The 21,129-nt window shown below is 39.4% G+C and overlaps 2 protein-coding genes across 2 annotated transcripts; both read right to left on the bottom strand.

Annotated features, from left to right (window-relative positions):
• Positions 1-3,338: 3,338 nt before the first annotated feature.
• Positions 3,339-4,839, bottom strand: RB195_002813 (uncharacterized protein; the record flags this gene model as incomplete). The annotated part of the gene is made up of 3 exons (XM_064200234.1): positions 3,339-3,553; positions 3,617-3,770; positions 4,684-4,839. The coding sequence occupies 3 exons, from the start codon at positions 4,837-4,839 to the stop codon at positions 3,339-3,341; spliced, it is 525 nt and encodes a 174-aa protein (XP_064056115.1).
• A 9,470-nt stretch (positions 4,840-14,309) lies between these two features.
• RB195_002812 (uncharacterized protein) lies at positions 14,310-20,373 on the bottom strand (the record flags this gene model as incomplete). The annotated part of the gene is made up of 6 exons (XM_064200233.1): positions 14,310-14,463; positions 17,695-17,794; positions 17,894-17,999; positions 18,070-18,240; positions 18,971-19,216; positions 20,179-20,373. 6 exons carry the CDS (start codon positions 20,371-20,373, stop codon positions 14,310-14,312), a joined length of 972 nt encoding a protein of 323 aa, XP_064056114.1.
• Positions 20,374-21,129: the final 756 nt, after the last annotated feature.

Raw genomic sequence — 21,129 nt, 5'->3', positions numbered from 1 at the left:
CCTGAAATGGTCAGGAAAGTGGTGAATTTCCGCAGACGAATAAAAACATAGAGAAAAACCGGCTTTGAAATGAGAGAAATGACATTTAAGATGCACTTTGTGAAAACGTTCTGTCACCTTTTTGTGCCCTCCTTCTAGTGACCGATGTTGACGAATTACTTTTTCCAAATTTAAATTTTGATTTGTTTTGATCTGATCTGTCCAATGACGAAGGAAACATGTGTTCAGTTAAATTGGTGATAAACTGCAACAGTTGAAAGACATGTAAAAAAAAAGAAGAAAAAGTGTATGAAAGAGAAATGTGCGGTAATTCCTCTATTACTACGCTGAAAAAGAAACATGCTTGTGTGGGGACGATATCTTTTGAAAAAAAGGACCATATTCCCTGATATGGAACCATGGATTGCGGCCAAATACATTACATACAGGTATGTATTTGCGCCTCACTTAAAAATTAAAATTTAAATGCGATGATTTCTGTTTGGTCTTTTCCTGAAATGGCTAGATCTGTTTTAATTTAATTTTTCCTTCATTTTTTCTATGGAATTTCTAAATGTTATCCTTAAATAGCTCTTAGCTTTTTTTTCTGCTTTTAGCGGTTGTGGTAGCGGGTTAAAAAAGTTGGTAGTTTTTTTTCTCGACACTACAAAAAAAAAATGACTAGACTGCTGCTCAACAGAAGTGATTCTTTTCAAAACAACCACTAAAAAATAGTATGTATGACTTCACTGTACTCGCAAAAAGTTTGCTTGAAGAGGTGTAATCATAGGAATTTTAAATTATTGTACAAATATTCTGCTAGTGAGCGCCATCCAAGGCAGTAAGATTATGATGGATGAGACTGACAATCAAGTGCATACGGAAGTGGGTTTTATCATTACAAAGATGATTTTCGAAGGTTTATCGATCGAAAAAATGAAGAATAATATGTATATCATTGGTTGAGCAATATCGATTTGAAATGAACGATCTCATGCTACGAGGAAAAAATCTAGTTATATTCAAAAGTTCCTCCTGCTAAGAATCTGAGAAATGAAAGGATGTCGTCAGAAAGATGTGTCGGAAAGTTTGGTAGAGGGAAATTCTGCTATTCAAAACGTTTTTCTTATGAAAAATCTTGCACTGAAAAAAACTCACTATCGAACTAAAAAACACCGAAATGTATTGAATAGTTCTTATCATCTATTAATGCTACACATGCTACCAATGATGTGTTTGCTTTCAATACATAGGTCAACAGATAAGATATTGACTGCTAAGAGAAGAAAAAAAACATCTGACCATTTTTGTTTAGTACGAAAGTATAGCCGCTAGCGATTTTATCGAGGAGTTTTAGACCACTTACTCTTCCTTCAAAAAAGGATAAAGGAAAAAGTGTCTGGCGCTATCAATCCGCCTGGAATGCGCCCCCATGTTCACTTCAATTCAGAATCATTTGAGGTTTGCGAACGTGTAACTAGCCTGTACAATGGCTTGCGAGGGCTAGCCGATGCATGAAGCCAGTGTTTTTATCCTCTCAGACAAGTCTGGTACCAATTTATCGACCCCGGAGGGATGAAAGGCTTGGTTAACGCTAGAGCGGTTTCGAAAATTCGACCGTGCGGTCACAGCAACCTCTCACCGCCTGCGCTACACCCGCTACACCCATTACTCCTCCTTGAAGTATAGTATTTTTCTTGAATCTAGGAAATAAAATTTAAAGAACCTAGTTTTTTGAGTTTGTTTGGGAATTTGAGCTTTGCAGAGTCGAATTTCTAGTGAAATTGAAAGCATGTGTTTCTTGTCTTTTTCTTTCTCCCTTTTTATTTTAAGCATTTTATTAAAAATTTTGAGGAAGGAGGAGTTTTAGGGAAGCCAAACGCACACATATAAACTTTCCTGGCAGAAAGGCACGTTCGCTATTTTCTATTCCAAAGGTTCGTAGCAGATAAAAGTTCAAAGTAGCAGATTTCTCTGGAACTAGTGGAGGCCTGCAAGATTAGAGCTATTTTGTCTTGGAAATTGTAGGACTCAAAACACACATACAAATAAAACCCAAAACCGAAGCTCAAAAACACTCATGAAATAAAAGGTGAAACTTACTTCTTCTCTGTACAGAAAACTATATCACGGTTTTGGGGTGGTGCGGGACCCACAGCAAAACCGTAGAGTTGATTCAGATATTATATTGATGTTTCGCTTTTACATATGGTCCCGTTCCTGTCCCCTCAGCAGCTCATTCATTGGTTCCACTCAAATAGGGAGGCGAGAAGACATAATTGATCTCCGTCCGCACGCACTTGGATGCGGCGCGTGTTCAAGGGTGGCGCGTTGCAACTGAAATTGTCGTAGAGACCTGCTTCTTCCACTCCGTTTATTTACGACAATTAGACGGAGATGAGCGGAACCATGCTGAGTTCATCTACCCGAACCCGAACGCTACGCTTTCGCTATGGGTTTCGCAACACGTCAAAATCATGATACGCTGCCTTCAAAGGCATCGCCCACGAATCTGAGGTGGTACGGATTTCAGGTGGAGTATTCGTATACGGGATCGTAGATTATGGAGAGAGGGGTGATTCCGTCCGCTTCTTCCTAATTGCCGTAGAAAACGGCCTGGAAGATACGGCCTCGAGCGTTTCGGCGCAGTATTTCCTACAATGAGCTCGATTGGAGCGCGCCAGCCTTGTGCACGTGCCACATCCTCCGGGCCGTTTTTTTTACGGCAATTAGGAAGAAATGGACGGAATCATCCCCTCTCCATAATCTACTATCCCGCATACGAATACTCCACCTGAAATCCGTACCACCTCAGATTCGTGGGGTGATGCCTTTAGGTCAGTGTTTTTATCCTCCTTACTTAAAACTTACTTACTTAAAAACAACTTAACTTACTTTAAAACACAAATTACAGGAAAGCAATCGAGTTCTCCTAAATATGTCATAGAATTTTGTAGTTGCTCATTGAGGTCTAAGTGCAAAAATGTACAATATTTTCAAAGTGTATTAGCTTTGAACCTTGATTCGGACCTTGATAAGGATGTACAGACGAGTTCTGGAATGAAAAAGGAAAGGAGGTAAGGATGACGGTAGATTCAACTTGTTAACATCTTTATTGGTGAAACACACAATATTAGAAAAAATAAGGTCTTGATTTCATGCAAACACATCAAAAATAGACAAAACTTATCACAGGGTATCCACAGATAGATAGATATTCCACCACTTGGAAAACTCTTAATATCTTCATTTTGGCAAAGTAATTCGTATTAACTTTTCAATAGAAGAAGAAATTGCAGCACACATATGCCTATATCCAGAAGTTACGACACGGATTTTTCCTCTTTCGTTTAAAAATATTACACAAAAGATTTCTCGTTCTTCCTCTTGAATCGCGTTCTTCGATGATTATTTCGCATGTGCTGAACGAGGTCGGCCGTAAGTCGGAACGCTGCACCACAAACAGCGCAACAGTTCTCGCTGGCGACAGTTACACCCAATGCGGATTGCACCAACGGGTTCACGGTGCAATTCGGTGGCGTAGGTGGAATTGTGGAGGAGGGAAGAAGTGGTCCTAGAAATCTCCCGCTTAGTTCATGTTTGTTAGTATTTTTATAACAAATTTACCTAAACCCACCCATAGCGTGTGAAGGAGGAAGCATTCCTGAGACCGTAGGGTGCCTTGAAGACATTGGCGGCATTGTTGGGAGCGGAAATGGTTGCATAAGACCTCGCCGCATTGCCTCTTCGACAACTCGCTGTTGTTGAACTCGAGCTAGGTGGAAGTAGTTCTGAAAATACGACTATATTCATACTGAAAAGAGGATAAAAGGACACTGTCTGGTGTTATTCTTCTTGGGATCCGCGACCGCGTTCACTTCGAGACAAAATCGTTTGAGATTTACGAACGTGTGTCTAGCCTATATAGTGACTTGTAGGATGTATCAACTCAGTGCTTTATTCTCTCAGACAAGTCTGAAACCAATTTATCGACCATAGAAGGATGAAAAGCTTAGTTGGTTTTGGTGGATTTCGAACCATCAATCCATCTCTCATTAACAGCGGAACCGCCTACCTAGTGCGAAGGGAAGTTTGATTTCCTTCTTACAGCGGAACCGCCTACCTAGTGCTACACCAGCCCCTCTGAAAGAGAAATTCAACCAAAAAAATGACAGGAAGACGAGGAGAATCAGTTCAACACTTTTCCCTCTTCCACTGGGAATCCTTTGATTCCTTCTTGATAGACAAAATGTAGATTTCAAAAGTTTAAGAGTGAAGGGCGAGAAAAAAGTGTGATATCTAAGAATCTAGTATGAAACTGCTAAAATCCAGTGACACCACTTTTTTTGTGAGATTGATCTACATGCTTCCTCTCTTACTGAATCGAAAGGAGATATGAATCCTTATAACAAAGCATAACTAATTTTAAATTCAAAAAAAATCAAACAAATTTCGCTGCCTGGAGAAGGTGATACGTGCCTTAGACTTTTAAATTCGGATTCTCACGCTAAACGATTCATATTCGGTGCCTCGGTACGGTAGTAAACTTTTTAAATCTATCACTAGAACTAGAACTAAAACTAGTGAAAATTCTCGAAGATCGGCCTTATGACTGAGAAAAAATGCAGAATGTAGGTGAAACATCTGCAACAAGATCCCATGAATGAAAAATTCCATGAACTCCCATGAAAATTCACAGCTTACCTGAATTAGAAGTGGAATTGCTGGATTAGGGGCCCGTGCAAAGTCGATTGACGCGTTCGCTGACTGGTGCGGTTCGGCAGCTATTTTATCCTTCACGACGTCGGTGTCAACTGCTGGATTCCAAACTCGCGGTTTTTTCGCCACCGTACCTTCCATAATTGCTGAACATAGATGGACTACTATAAATTCTAAAATAGTTCACAAATTGCATATGAAAATGTTGCAACGATAGGATTAACGTCAAATAGCAGATTATGGAGAGGTAAATGAAAGAAAGTACGGAAGGAGGATGATGAGGAAATTTCTGGAAACTTTTAAAGGAACGATGTTGTCAATTGTGTTATCGCTAGCAAATATATGCGGGGAAAATAGAATCCGCAGAGCATTTTTTCATCCTAGAAATATTTTGCACAGGATCGAGACCATCTCACTTCTCCTGTCAACGCGACGCCATTCGCTGCCGTGATGTGGACCGGGGTCCCGCTGTGCATGTGTGCGACATCAAGCGTCAGTCTTACTGGTCGTTTACATACGAAATGAGGGTCTAGCGCCAGGCGACAATATTCGCAGGTACTCCGGCATACATTATCCATCTTACGAAGGTATTTACACCCCCAGATTGGTATACGGTAGTCGACGCGCAGTTATCAATATGCAGTTGAGATAAATCGGCCGGAAAATTCCGCAACAACACTGAACGTTACCGTAGCTGCTTATGCTAACTAACCTTAATCTATGGTGAGCCGGTGAGTCCCGGGAGAAGAAAGCAATCGTCAGCTATAACGGAATTATTAGGAAGTAAAATCCACGATTATTACCATCATTCGGATATCATTATGATTGCTTTGTGATGTAGTAACAAATCAGAAAGAAAAAGATGGAAAAAAGAAAGAAACAGAGGAGGAATATTGTGCAAGGTGTTGTTGATATTGTAAGATATTGTTTTTTCTTTTTTGGGAAAACCCAATAAGGAAAAAGTTTGATCAGCCCATGCTTTATAGCAAATAAGGAATTTTAATTACTATGTGAAGCAGTCCTGCCAAGAAAACAAGCCGTAGCGAATTCGATGAAATTATATTCAGAATTCCTAGAAAAATGCTCAGAATGTGCTAGAAATGTAGCAAAGAAATATGATTACGAGTTTTACTAGGATCTATTGGATCTACGGAGTATGCGCGTACTGTAACCTAATCATTCCCCAAAACAATCAATTATTGTTTATAGAGTCCAAATAACTTGTCGGCCTCGTCTAAACCATCCGTACGACCGTATTCGATATCTGCTTGCGCAATCTTGTCACACCTTCCTATTGAAGATTACTGTATAATCATCACTAAGTAGGGATAATTACAAGTACAGGTGCCATTTTGGAGGAGGTAAAGTTAACGGAAGAAGGAAGGTTACTGTATGATTATGAATTTAAGGGAAAATTTTGCATAACCATTGCAATGCACGTTTTTAGACAAACCACTGCCGCTGGAAACTTATGCACTCCTCAGCTATTCTGGATTTCACTCAGGTTTTTTTAGCCGCTTCAAAATCCTCCCATGCAAAATCTGACAATATTCCCCGTGGGTATGTCTGTCGTCAACGGGTTAGTGCAGAATTCATGGAAGAAGTGAAGGGAAACTATGCAGCAAGTGAGCGGATGCAAAAAAAGGCGACATCATGGATTTCGAGACGCACTGTGGAAAAATTTTGATTGAATTCTATGTCGACTTCACAAAACCACAGTTATTGTAGACTTAGGAGGTCCTTGGTGATTTTATAAACGAAATAATCCATTTTGAAGCGAGAAACTGTAATTTATTCAAGCCAGTGCCATATTTCAGCGCCAATACCAGATTTCACTGACAAGAAATTGCGTTCCCATTTCTAAAAAAAATGTTCTTACTCGGGCAAAGTGTGTCTTCTCTTTTTGGTTCAGCATTGGTGTGTGTATGTGACGAAGAAAACGAACAAATAAATACGCAGTGCACAACTTGGTTTCTTTTGGAAACTGTTACTCTTTCTGGATTTGTTTCAACGCATGCGGTTGTAAACGGTCTGAGGCCATCGGGTTTGGACGGACTCGATGGCCTTAAACCTCAAACAGAAACTGGTAAATGCATTCGATATTCTTTGATAATCAAGAGCCAGCAGGGAACCCGAGATTGCTTCGAGGTCAGCGTCTGTGTACGTGGGTGCCGTGGTGGGAATTTTGGAGTTAGCCCCAAGTGTTGAAAAAAATCCGATCAAGATAAGATTTGATTTAAAAAAGCTCTAGTGCTTTCTGCGCCTAAGTACCTTTTGCTAGGCCTTTTAATTAATTAATTTAATTGTTATATAGCAAAAAAAAGAAAAAAAAACACATTGATACATTTGCTGTTTCCTTATCAGTGAGGATTAATGAATTAGTTTTGGTGCACTTATTCCGCGTAAACGTCATATTCTTTTCTCTATTTATTCTTCACTAGTATTTTTCCCGCCAATATCGTTATTTCTTAGCGTTCGAGAACTACGGCATTCTCCAAATATATGTAGGAGGACTAAACGCGGCACTTTCGTATCTTAGATGATGTGTCCAACGTGAGAAAAGCTGTTATTTCACGACCATGCCCGAAGAAATCGTGAGAAATCGTATCGGAATAGGGGAACTGTATAACATTTCGTGCATCGACTGATCATCCAAGAAGAAATTGAAATGAATGGACGTGAAAAGAAAATCAGCTAAGTAGCTGGCTGGAAATATGTATGATAGAACTATTGATCGTTCAAAACTCCTATCCTGACCATGACTGACACTCTTTCAAAGGTTCGTCATTATCAATCGTCGTATTGTTTCCTTCATTGGTAATGGCAACCACTAATAAAAATAAAATTAAAATTTACTACTTTTCATGCACTCTCCACGGAAAACATAACAATTCTGTGCTAAAATGTTCCACGGGTTCCATCTTTAAGTGAGAAAAATTAACTTAAATACTTACAAAACCGTTTTCTCAACTCATTCCATGCTATTCAGAAGGAAAATGTTGTGGAAGTAACAAAAATTCATTAAAATACCCACCGCTTATGATCCCATGATCTACAGTAGATGAAAAAAATATGATTGTATTTTTGATTTTTTTTTGGAAGAAGATAGATATTCTTGTTAGGAAAATTTGATAGGAGGTACTATTTATAAACGCTGACACCTACATATAACTCTATTTCTAATGAAGTGTGAGACTTCATTCCGACGGAAGGATTCAGGACTTAATTATCTGGCAACAGTTTCCGAGAACAATTCAATAATTTTCAGGAGAATTCATAAAAATCTTTTCTAAGATTCTCTGGGTAGTTATTTTAATAAGAACTATGCTATAATATAAAGACAGATTTGAATAGAAAAATATTAATAAATTAAGTACAAGTATAAATATAAACGTAATATATAATATATGAATATAGAAATAGGAAATGTATATGTAATATACAGAAATATGCTGAGAAGGAACTGAAAACTGAGTGATTCGGCAGAATTCGGAATGACAATGGAAGTACAATCGAATTAATCAGCTCGCTGGCGAAGAGGAATCATCACCGTACGTACTATTCGCTATATTTACATGGAGTAGCACGTGTGTGTAAACTTCTTTATGTCGCCGTATGAAGATGTATTTGATTTCACTGGAACGTACATACAGTGAAATACCCATAATAATGTCTATTTTGAATGAATGCAGCTTCTATTTTTAGGTTGGAAACATTTTAAAAATACGAATCTGCGCTTGAGAGAATTTCATATAAACTTTTTCCTGTAACTTTAATGGAAAAACATATGAAATTTAATTTAATAGGAAAAATGAGTGAGAAAGGCGCTGAAACTTTTGAATATGTCAATAAAATAAATAAATAAAAATAACGCAATTAAATAAATAGTATAAATCGTTGATATGCAAAACATGAATATGTAGTAGATATATTAGCTGAAACGTTGCTTGATTAGGTGCTCCAAATGAATACGGTAGTTGAGAGGCAAAAATTGAAAAGAAAAACTCGATGGAATTCCTGTAAAAATATTTTAAAAAAGTCTTATTTTAGAAGAAAATCTGCCATTTTGAAAAAGTCTGAGCTGATTGAAGACATCTACAGGAGATGAACCATAAAATTTACTCCGAATGATCAGATAGCTAAGGATTTTGTGTACATTTAAAAAGACCTGAATATTAGCAACCAATTATGGAGATTCTATGTAAATGACAGGTCACATCCATTCAGAATGGAATGAACAGTTGTTAGATTAAAAAAAAATGAAAGAAAACCTCAAATGTAATGTGACCGGATGTTCTCCATCACAATAACAGTAAGGTATCATCGAGTTCTTCCTAGGAATCTGGAATAATCATGGAACTGGACTATATAGAATAGTTCTTTTCGTACTGAATCACTTATAGAAAAGAAATGACCACTTTGAGATTTAGTAAGACAGACGTATGATGAATATTGCATGCTTACTTTTGGGATTTTCTTCTATGAAAAAAAAAATTGTTGTTCTTATTCAATTATTCCAATTTTCATATTTTATTCGTCAGTGCCCCTTTCAGTTGATTTTCTTCAGTTCAACAAAAGATTAGGGAAGAGCGAACTCTGTGATGTAATTGGGACTCTTGTGTTCCAGAAAATATGAAGGCAATGAAAAGTAAAATTGAGAAATTGGAGGGAAAAATGCAGGATCAGTCGTGAAATCATGAGCGAGCAGCAATGCGTATGAGCACTTCGTTTCGCCGTTTTGTGTCCAGCACCAGCAAATGTGATTGAATACGAATATGACGAGATCGAGATAACGAGAAAAATCCAAAGAAAACCAATGACGAGCAACGACGAAAACCACAGTGTTAACGGATCCGCGACAACACGTTCGAGACATTTCGCGGTTTTTCCACGAATGCAACGGTACTGGACGACATCGTTCAGCTCGTGTGGACGAGGCGGTCGTGTTCAAGTGTTATGAGATATGTGAGCTGAACGACAACGAGAGATTCTATCACCATTGTGTGTTTGATTAAATTTGACGCCTCTAAGGGAGCCGACACCGCTATGCCGCCAGTCAGCGCGAGCGTCAAAGGACCAGCCGACACCTCCCTCGAGGTTTTCACAAGCGCCTCACGTATGTTGGACGGATTTGTTTAGCAAATAATTAACACATAATTCCTACAAAGTATGAGAAATTGGGAGAAATAAAGAAAGAATGTGGAGAAATGAGGAATAAGGGACGCTTAGTTAAGAGAAAAAAGTAACACGAACTACTACCAATGATGATATCCATAGTAGTGAATTAAAGGGCTATTCCAGAAATTTCTAACGAATTTCCTCGAAGCACTGCATAGCATTCATGCGTTGCAGAACGGAGCCATAAGGCTGCCGAGTGCGAACCGACCGCTATTGGTTCGACGTTGACAAATTATCCTGGTCGGATATACGATAGGGGCGGATAAACTGAAAAGAGGCGCACATACGTCATAAAAGCATAGTGTTACTCTAACGGTCACCACAGCGAGTTGCGGTACTGTAATAAGAGAATCTAATAATCAACAAAAGTAAGTTCCTATCAAAGATACCGTATTTTCACGTGAAATGGAAATATGATAGGTTTCTGGGAGATGTGTGTTATTTTTTTCTGAGGTCTCAGGGTAAAATTTATTTATTTCTCTCTATAACAACGTTAAAGAGAGAAATAAATAAATTAACGTTAACGTTTAACTATACTGTGCTACCGATAATTTTACATCTATTGGTGCTACGGTACATTTATATGACGAAAAATTTAATTGCACATACTGTAGGTCTCAAAATCAGGACAACAGCATTGTCCTGTTTTCCGTCGCATTATTTACGCATTAGAAAAAGGGATCAAATAATTGCAAATGTTTTAACATGGTCATTTTCAAAGCGACTTTTATTTATATTTTATATTATTTGCCTATTTAATTCACCTTCAATCAGAAACATGTGTAATAATGTAGGAAAATTACTGTTTCATGCCGAATCTTCCTGCGTGATTATCGGCACATACATGGAAGAATTCCTGGAATTCGCTGTGACCTGGAAGATGGAGATGAAGGAGGGAGGGGAGGAAGGGGTGGGGGGAGGGGGTATGGAGAACTCACCACCGTTGACCACTGGTTACTTGAAACAGCACAAAAATCGATAATTTCAACTCTTGGCTTAGTAGGGCCGTGAAAAAAAACTCAGTTAGGTCGTTTATGGGAAATATTTCAGCATGCGCATAAGTGTCGAAATTGAAACGTAACCATAAGGCGATTTTATGTCTCTTACGTCAAAGTGTACGAAAGAGCACTTTTCCACAACAACAGCATTCCGAGACGTTCGCCAGTTTGAATACGGCATTTGAAGCGGCGTGTCGGAAGGATTCAGAGAGTTGTCAATCCGTCAACTGCCCTTTTGCCACCAACAACATGTCGGCATCATATCCTCCAGCGGTTTGCAAGGCACTGCTAGAAGACGAGTCCTACGTAAAAAGCAGTGAAGGTCGATGACTTTTCAAGGATTCAACTCGAAAAGCCTGCTTAGCAACGTTGTGGAGGAAGTAACACGTATCTGGCGCAGCATATATGTCTGGTTCACAGTTGATTAGCATGTAAACGATGATTGTATTTGATTGGGGAGGAGAGAACGAGGCGCAAGATGTCCTCGGACAGGGCCTGTTGAGGAGAGGAGGCAGATGGGTTCGCTATTGAGCAACACTGCGGGAGACTCAAGGTGATGGCCAATCGAGCGTGGGTCGAAATGTGGCCGGGCGTGTTGAGGGGAAGAAACGCATCTGGAAAAAGTTCCCGAATCCATTTATCAAAAATCAAGCAATTTGTCATTGTAGGTGCAATACGAAGTCAGCTATTTGAAAACTCAGCTATCTTCTTCTTTGAGGAAGCAGTTAAAGGTGGCAGTTACACCAGATCCACCTCAAAAGACCGCCGATCGCCAGAAACGCACGCGCAATAGAGCACAAACCGTCTGTCGGTTAACATCCCGCCAATAATGTGAGGTAATGAGGCGTTAGTAAGGGTCCCACAAACCCGGCGATCGACGACTGTCACACACAAACAGACAAAATCAGCTAAACAAATTGACAGAGAGACAAACAATTGGAAAAGTGCTCCATAATTTATTGGAGGGAAGAATAAGAAGGATACCGTAACCCAACGTGCCAACGGCCAGGTAGGAAGGATCTTGCTGAAGTAAGAATACTACCTATCACTTCATTTGATCTATGTCTGATCAAGAAAGAAACAGTCAGAATGGAAAATAAATAAGAATGTGGGTGTTGGTCACGGAAGGAAAGGGAAGACAGAAGCACAAACTGATATCTCCGACCTTCGTAGAGGAAAAGTAGTAATTAATGAGATTGAGAATGGAGTGCACACCTTCAAAGGCTAAGAAGGTATGTCTTTGGAAAAAAGTCTGCAAGAGAGTATGAAAATCAGCAGGAAGAAATGAGCCAGAATTGGAAGCAAACAGGCAGGTCAGTTAATATATTCAAGTGTATCGATGGACGTTGAAATCGATAGTAGGTCGAGGAAATGTTTCCTGAATCCAATTTTCAAGTTCACGGTATTTCTTGCACAGTACTAGCGTATTCCGATTGGGATATGTATGTAAGCCACAGTTATCCAATTAGGTCTCGCTGGAGATCGAAGCAAATAAGATCCGAACACTCTTCCGGCTACCAAACAGCTACATATTCGCATGATTAAATGGGTTCCTTAAACTGGTTTGAATGAGGAAAATTAGAAGCAGTCCAAGGTTTACACGGTCAAACTCCTTGACTCCTTGAGCCGACGACGACAGAAGGACGTCTCTTGAATTGAATCGAATAACGTATGTACACGGGAAGAATTGTCTGTCTGTGCCTCTGCACACAGCATGAATACGTCTTAAGTGGATAAGCACAGATGGCGCGACCCTTCAGCTAATCGCCACCTTGCTCCAATTATGTCACCAGTATTTTGTACGCGATGATCACAGGTTGTGTCGATTTGCATAGTGTTGTCGGGAACGAAACAAATATGTCCTCACCTCCTCGAAGCGATGATGATCGGAAAACACTAATTCGCAGCATTGAGTCAGATCCATTCCTCAACGTTTCGCAAAGAAGATAAAGTGCACTTCGTTGATCACTCCTTATGGGAATGGGCCTACGCTTCCGCCGCCTACGTCTTTATTTGAGAATCGTTTGAGGTTTATGAACGAGCGTGAAGCCTTACAATGACTTGCGGGCCAGCCGATCTATCAAGTAAGCGTTTTTATCCTCCCAGACAACTCTGGTACCAGTTTACCGGCATCGAGGTTTACTGGTTTTCCTCCTTCCTATGCGAATTCATCGGATGCACTAGCGAGATTTGCCGCTTCTGTATGCAGGAAATTCCTGATCTCCTTTGCACAAATGAATCAGGATTTCACCTCGTTCTTCGCTTTTTTAGTTTTTTCGTAAAAAAAAAAACTCCAAAAATTTCTCGTAGACGATCATAACCGCCTAACTGATTTATCAGGACAGTGTTTTATCCTCGCAGGCAAGTCTGGTACCAATTTATCGACCCAGGAAGAATGAGAGCTTGGTTGAAACTAGGGCGGATTCGAACCTCCAATCGAGCGAAAGCCACAGAGGAATTTTTTACCGATTGCGCTACACCCGCCCCTAATGTTACAAATATTTATGGGAAATAGATCCGTACATGGAGTTTTACAGCTAAGTTCGACTTTTTTTTAGTAAATTCACTCAGGATAACGAGTAAACTGGCTTCCAATAGAGTTGGAGATACCAGCTTTAAGCTACGTAGTGCATTGGAAAAAGAATTCCCTGAACAGTGTAGGACGCTTCAGTGTTGAAGATGAAAGATACAAACAGAAACTCCTTTTGGAATCCATTCGCGGAAGTTACTTTAGATATCAAGGAGCAGAGATGCGGGGGAAGAAAACCATGGAATTCTCTCTCTTTTTTTCTTTTCTTTTTTTTTTGAAGAAGCTCTTTGGCCATGATTTCGAAGTTTAACACATCGTGAGTTTCTTCCATTGTTTCTACTGGAGAGTGTTTCATTATAATTTTTTCGCCTTGAATGTCCCGTAATTTCGCAACTAATTTATTTCTGATATAAACAAAATAGCTGGTTTAAAAACAACAAAAAAACCAAAATATTTAATTTTTATTGTTTACCTTCATAGATGCAATCATATATATTTTTTTAACAAAAATACTAGTATTATGCTTATACCCGGCACGACATGCATCAGAAAAATAAATATTAGTAAAAAATACATGGACAATTGAAAATTATCTTAACACCACAAATTAACACCACATATGTGCACTCATCATCATTCACGGAGGCGGAGCGATCTGCGCTGCGCTTCTGTAGCATCTTGATAGCTTTTTCTTTTGCTGTCTCTTGTTTTTTTCATCCCTTTACCCCACAAACATTTCCCCCACTCAAATAAATCTAAAATCGCTGTCACAAGGGTAAATATAGGTATCTGCACCGTCTACACATCTTATAGTGATAAGAGATCAAAAATTTGTGATTATATGGATCATGCGATCCTCAATGGTGCACTTACGAGGGACACGGTAAATACAGAAATTTAGGAAATCAAACAGCATGAATATTAGTCAGTGGTGTTCGAGAATCAACATAAGCATGCAAAGAAGATGTCGACGTTTGCGTGTCAACTGTTTGCCGGCTCACACGACTTCTTGAATGAGTGGAATCAAGGGACGATCTTGAAGAGTAGAGAGAGGTGGTCCTGAAAGGATGTGGTTGTCGAAGTTCTGAATTGAGATTTCTAGAACGAATAAACAAACCAACAAATAATTTGAATGAACAAACAAGTGCAATGGTGAGCAAGTAAAGAAATGCCGGGGAAAATGTAACTGGGGTTGGCCACTTAGAGGGGCCCTTATTTCTCGATGCTCTATACTGCTTTTTTCTCTTAGTAACATTAGCTTACATAGATTCTCTTAGCCTAATGCTTTAGTCTTAGGGCCCCGACTGATTTAATTATTTAATTCCAGAAATAAGGGTGCCACTGCGTCCGCAATTACATTTCACCCGAAATGCCTGGTCACGGCAGATTTAACAGTATTCCTACTCCAACAGTTGTGTCAAAAATACTGACTTGACTTGTGCACCCTAGCACACTGCACCTTTTTAAGCATCCTTCTGCCACTTTTTCCTCGATGGTAGTAATTACCCCTATTTTTCTTGTTGTTTCCTACAGTTTTTCAAATGCATCTTTTTGTTGTTTCAACGTTTTTTTTTCAAATGATTCAAAACAAAGCAAGAGAATTTTGCACCAAGAGAACAAGAGAATCAATTTAATGCTCTTATGAAACATTAAATTTGAATTTTTCCTCCACGTTTGTGGGGTAAAGTGTTTCTCGGCAGTTTAGACCTTCCATATTACAATTTGCGTCTAAGTGGGCCGAATTACTCCCAGGCAAGTACGCTGCGATTCGTTTCGCACCACAATAGCAGAGAGTTCTTCCGTAGTTCAGATTATGCTCATTGGAATATTGAAAATAAGTTCATTTTTGTATTACAAGTGCAGCAAGGTTTGGGCAGTTGACCCTTTCATAAAAAGTGCCGTCGCGGTTGTACAATGGAATGGATCTTAACGAATTCCCGATTGAATATTCTTCTCACTGTTTCAGTGTTATCTCAGTCAGTGTTCCAGAAAGAGCAAAAGCAACTGTATTGAGACGCTGTTATTTAGTTAAAGCTCTTCCAAACGTAAATAATGAGTGCATGTATTTGGCTACTGAATTCGAATCGTTTGGATTTTTCTTCTGAAGTTGAAGGTAGCAAATCAAGAGATTGACGAAGTTTAGATTCCTGTAGGCAAATAAAGGGTTTGGGTTGTGGATTACGAGAATGAGGACAATTCTCTCTAATCGTCCTGAAAAACGGCGCTGAAAGAGTCCTCAGTTCCTACTAGACGTTAGAACGCGCCACCCTTCTACACGCACGGTACCCTCAGCAGCCTATTTATTGGTTTTACATGAATAGGCAGCTGAGGAGATCCCATCGATTTTCCACCGCTCGCTTGTGGGCGCGGCGCGTGTGCAAGGGTTGCGCGTTGCAACTGAAATTGTTGTAAAAAAACTAACGTACAAAGCCTTTAGCCCTACGCCGTTCTTTAGGACACTCAGGACTAGAGAGAATTGGAACGATGTTGCTCGTAGCCTAGAACAAGAACTTTATATTGCCCCACAGAGACCCCAGGATAGTCAATTTCTTATACGCACTCATGCACTGTCTAATGGACAAAATGCATAAATTTTTACGGTGCATATGCTGGATCGATTCAATTTTGTGGTATGCTATTGCTATCAAAAAGAACTGCAGTGTAACCTCCAATCCACCTTTTCTCTCCATCCTCGTTCTCTTCATATTTATAATCTGTTTTCTGAAAAACTCTTCTCGTCAATGACGTTTTCTCAAATGTTAAATTTTGCTAAAATTTGGACGACGATGCTGTCGCAATAATCATAGGAAGTTTTCCGAGGATATAATCCTTCTCAGTGGTGGTCGACCCCGCTGTCCAAATGTATTTGCAAGTTTCAATGCGAGAGCAGCTACCTATCACAGAGGTGGTGATAACACCACCGAAAACGCGAGATAACTAACGACAAAACAGTTCTTTGTCGACAAAACACAGAAAGACTTGGAAATGTTTTCCAGGCCTACATTCACACGAGTGCTTGTCATTATTACTGTTTATTACTGCTTCGAAATGATTGCACATAGGGAAGGGAGGAGAGTTATGGAAGAAGTAGTGGATTAAGTGATGTAAATTACTTCGTTACGCAGGTATACTGTACGTTGTTCTGCGAGCGACCTTTATAACTACAGTATGCTTAGGACTCGACAGGTAACAGCAATAACTAGAAAATGACAGCTACGGCTTGTGTGTAGTTTCAGTTTCGCTTTTCCCCGGAAAGATTTTTTCAACTGCTAGGGAGGGGAGTGTGAACTGACCGGAAGATTATAAAATGGATAAAGGATAAAGTTTTTGCTTTTGATCAACCCGCTTGGGATGCGCCCCCAAGCTCACTTCAATTCAGAATCGTTTGAGGTCTACGAACGGGTAAATGGCCTATATAATGACTTTTGGGGGTTAGCTGATGTGTCAAGTCAGTGCTTTCATCCTACCAGACAAGTCTGGTACCAATTTATCGACCCCGGAAAGGTTTGGTGAGCACCAGGGCGGTTTCGAACCTCCGATTGATCGTGCAGGAAGCGGAACCTCTAACCGCTACACTACACCCGCCGTTATACCACATTACAGCCAGATACATTTTTTAGGAATGAGGTTGTGATAACTCACTGGCAGCTTCTAGCAATGATCGCTAGGTCATGCAGTAATGTCTAGTTGATTTTTTTTGGAAATTGCTATTATTTCTTTCTATCAGAGTTCAGCCATACAAAGATGATTGTCAGGGGTGTCACTGGAAAAGAAGCTTCAATTCCTATGCTTACTGTAGGTTCCAACGCTGTGTACAACGACATGAAGTGTGTTTAAAACTGTACCAACTTCATAACTCTTAGCTTTGACTGATCGAGGTGACCCTTTGTCTATGTTTTCCTTTTCCACACAAAATTCAAAACTTACATGTTTGATTTATGGCTGAACACCCAGTAAACACCCAATCAGCAAATATTTCGCATGTTTTGTTGTGGTAACGAGCAAATAAATGAGCTGGCTAGATGCCAAACTTTCAAATGGCTCACAAACTGTCATTTGAGAGTACATATGTTTATGTGATTTTAAATACGGTGATTATGAGCTTGTTTGGGCATTATCGCTGCATGACGTATGTCATATGACTCCGAAATGTGAGACCATTTCCGATTGTAAAGGACATCGATAAGTGGTGGTTGCTCTAATGCAAAGAGCTCTAGTGGCATTGTTAAGGGCACAACAATTCGGTTACATCTGTACGGGACCTTCTCCGCTTGTGAACAAAAAACATACCGGTAGTTAATGTATGTGACTCCTACGAAGGCGGTGAATGCGAGCAACGCTCCAGCTATTAGAAGAACATTCTTTTGACGATGGAGTTTGACAGAAAACGCTAGAAATGAAATTATGTCAACAAAAATGTGAATTTGATTTGTGGTGGCTATTGATTGGTCAGTTGTCATGACCAATCGGAACAATGCTTGTAATTCACATTCAGCTTTCCTTGGTTTTCGAAGAAGTGCACTTTCAGGCGACGGCAAGCAGGTGAGACCACAGCAAGAAAAAGTTTCCGGACAAGAGAAATGGATTGTGGAAACCTGTGCAGAGTTGTGTTTCATACTAGTGGTATTATCAGGCTGCACAAAAATCCACAAACTTAGAACTTACAGGTTTCCCATCCATATTGGCTTGGCGAAAAAGGAGATCGTGATAGGAAAGGGCATAAGAGCACCTAACTGATGAGGAGTTATGCTTGGAGTTCAACGAATAAATGACGTCATTGTAGACGAAGGTCATGGAGTTTGTTAGGTTTCCACCCGCACTTGTTTCCAGGAAACCCTGGAAAGGCTTGGCACTCATAAAAAGAAAAAAGAGGAAAAAAGAAAAGAAGGAAAACCATCGCCTACCAAAGTTTTCGTAAAATTTACGAGAGCTTTTATATATTTAATTTATACATTCATTTGTTTCATTTTCATATATTTTTTTACATAATGTTGTGAAGCACTTAGAACCAATCATGTGAAGTCATTCCAATAAAATAGTTAGGAATAAAAGGATTTTCCGCTAATTCTTTCACTGTACGATGCTCAAAGATGTGATGATAGCGGTGCTTTTATTACTTTGTCGTTGCAATAAAAGAGAACGCTGAATACGTTGCTCCAGGATGATAAGCGAGTGATTTCCTGTCCGAGCTATAATTTTTGATCTGGTAGGATCAACTTCCAGAAATTCTGATGTTGTCAACACCTTGGAATTCATAAGTGTACAATTATATTGCTTTTGTAAATATCTTTTTTTTTGTAACTTTACAATTCTACAATTGGATAATGCAAGCTCCTATGAGAAATTACCGAGACTACGAATTTTCCACTAGAAATTCCTCAAAAAGATTTTGTGGCTTTTGCAAATTCACTTTTATTGGACTTAATTAGAGCTGGAACTTTAATTCTTCCTAGCTGTATGTAGAGGCAAGTAATTACTGTTTATTACTTATTAAAAAATTCCATCGGTCTATTGCTGTCTCTAGAAAAGTCTGCTGAAAAAGTCAAGAGAAACACAAATGTCGTACCTTTTGGATCTTATCCATTTCGTTGTAACAACACTTTAATCCACAAGCTCTTTGACCAACGCTACACTGGTGGCTGATTTTTGTCAAACTGTAGGTCCTATCCGGAAAATCCGGCCTCCATTTCTCCAATTGATCTTCATCAACCACAAAAATTGGTACTGAATCGAGTATCAATGAGTCACCAAAGTAGAACGTCATTTCTGGTGGAAGCCGATTGTCGTTGAGGAAGTAACGCGTGCCGTCGATCTGCAAAAAATAAAAAAAACTGCACTTTCGAGGGCTCAAGTGTGCGGACAAACAATTGTAAACATCGCTGGGAAGAGTGATATGGAAAGTGCACGTAGGATTGTGGTTCTCCACGTGATATTCGTGAAGATAACGAAAAAGGGCAGGTAATGATTTGCGGTGTGTTTTGTCTACGAGGGTGGTAACTAGCTGCCGCAAGGTCCATCATCCTTTTCCCGCGTGTAAAAGCAGGAGAGAAAAAGACCACTTAGCAGTTGTATCATTCTGAGTGCATACCTCCAGACGTGCGACCACAGCCGGCGTTCAACCGAGTGACCGCGGCGCGTCCGCAGCAAGTCACCTTCTTTTGGCCTGACCTACCCTACCAAATCTCTCTTCCTCTACTCCAACGTGTGTCGCGATCAGTCAGTTGAGCTCAAACTTTGGAAACGGCGTCATAGACGACGATTGTGAACGGAAGCACTGGTGTTCCAATTTTTTTTTGGTTAGTAAACCACGAAAAAAACTCAAAAGTTTCCTTTACTTGCTGGAAATGGTTATTATGCATTTATTTCCATCTCGTTAGTAGTTATTTCCCACTGTTTCGCATAAAATATCTGCCGATGACTTAACAATAAGGTCTAGATTGAAACTGCCGGGATGAGGTAACTGCTCCTCACTGTCACATATGTATAACACAACTTTTTTTTTTACAACTTTTAGCGATTATTTAAGTTCATTGGGGAATTTCTATGAATCGATCGGACTGGAACCAGTTCTGTTGCAGACTCTTTGGAAATTAGCAAAAAAATTTTTCTATGAGAACCTCTAAAAAAGTCCCGTTTTGACAATCTCATGACCTGTGGTCATTCGAAAAACCAACCGCTACGAAAAGAAGGTTTAAGAGCAGAGTGGCATTTCTTCATTCAAAATAAAAGTAGGTTTTTCTCAAGTTATAGACCGGATACTGTAAACACACTCACCTCTAGACCTTTATTCTTCACGATAAGGTTGTTCATCCATTCGATCCCATTCTCATCTTTTCTAATTACCGGAATGGCATACTTTGCCACCAACCGTTTAACAATATTTACAGACTCCTTGATAGGAAAATGAGCGAGACAGGAGAGCTCAGAAGCGATGGAAATGTTCAGTAGGGATAGGAACAGAAGAATCATAACGAAACAAGGTCGAATCACTGCATAATTTCAAAATCGCCAGACTCTTCGGCGTCGTCGATCGGTGTTGGAGCTTAAATTGTTCCTCGGAGACACAGTGGTAGATGTGTAAGTAATACGAGCACACGGAGACGTTATGTCTAACACTTCAGCCGATGTCGACCTTATCAGTTGCCTAGTGATAACAACAAAAAAGTCCCCAGTGCAAATCAGTGGCTTTTGCTTATGTATTACTAAGACTAGGCTTACCTTATCCTTTAAAGGCTATTCAAAAGTGGCTCAAGTAGATCAAATGTTCCTCAAAAGTAAAAAAAGGCAAAAATAAGAACAAAAAGCAGAAACAAGAGCAAAAATTGCAAAAAACGATACTATGACAATTTAGAACGGCGGTTCAAGAATGTACATATCGAAATACTTTATCGGGAAAGCATTCCGAAGAAAAAAATGTAGAAAATTTTGGAAAATTATGAAAAATGAAAAGATATTGTTTCTGACAATGTTGTTGAGAAGATGTTTTCTACTTATGAGTTACATAGCTCCAGTAAAACTTCCTGTGGTTTACTTTGTGACTAATTTTTACTAAGACTAATTTTTGAATCACTCGAAATATCATCGAATTCAGGATAGGATAGATAGAAATACGTCTTTCTAAAGCATTTTTAACTAACGTATGCAGAGTCTCCGCGATAACTTTTTTCAGGATACAAATCAAACCTTCTGTGCTTGGCATCGTCATATTTTTTTCAAATCTTAATA

This window comes from Necator americanus, chromosome IV (genome assembly GCF_031761385.1).
Source record: "Necator americanus strain Aroian chromosome IV, whole genome shotgun sequence".
NCBI lineage: Eukaryota > Metazoa > Nematoda > Chromadorea > Rhabditida > Ancylostomatidae > Necator > Necator americanus.
Note: the sequence above shows the minus strand (reverse complement) of the source record. Positions and strands in the feature narration are given on the sequence as shown.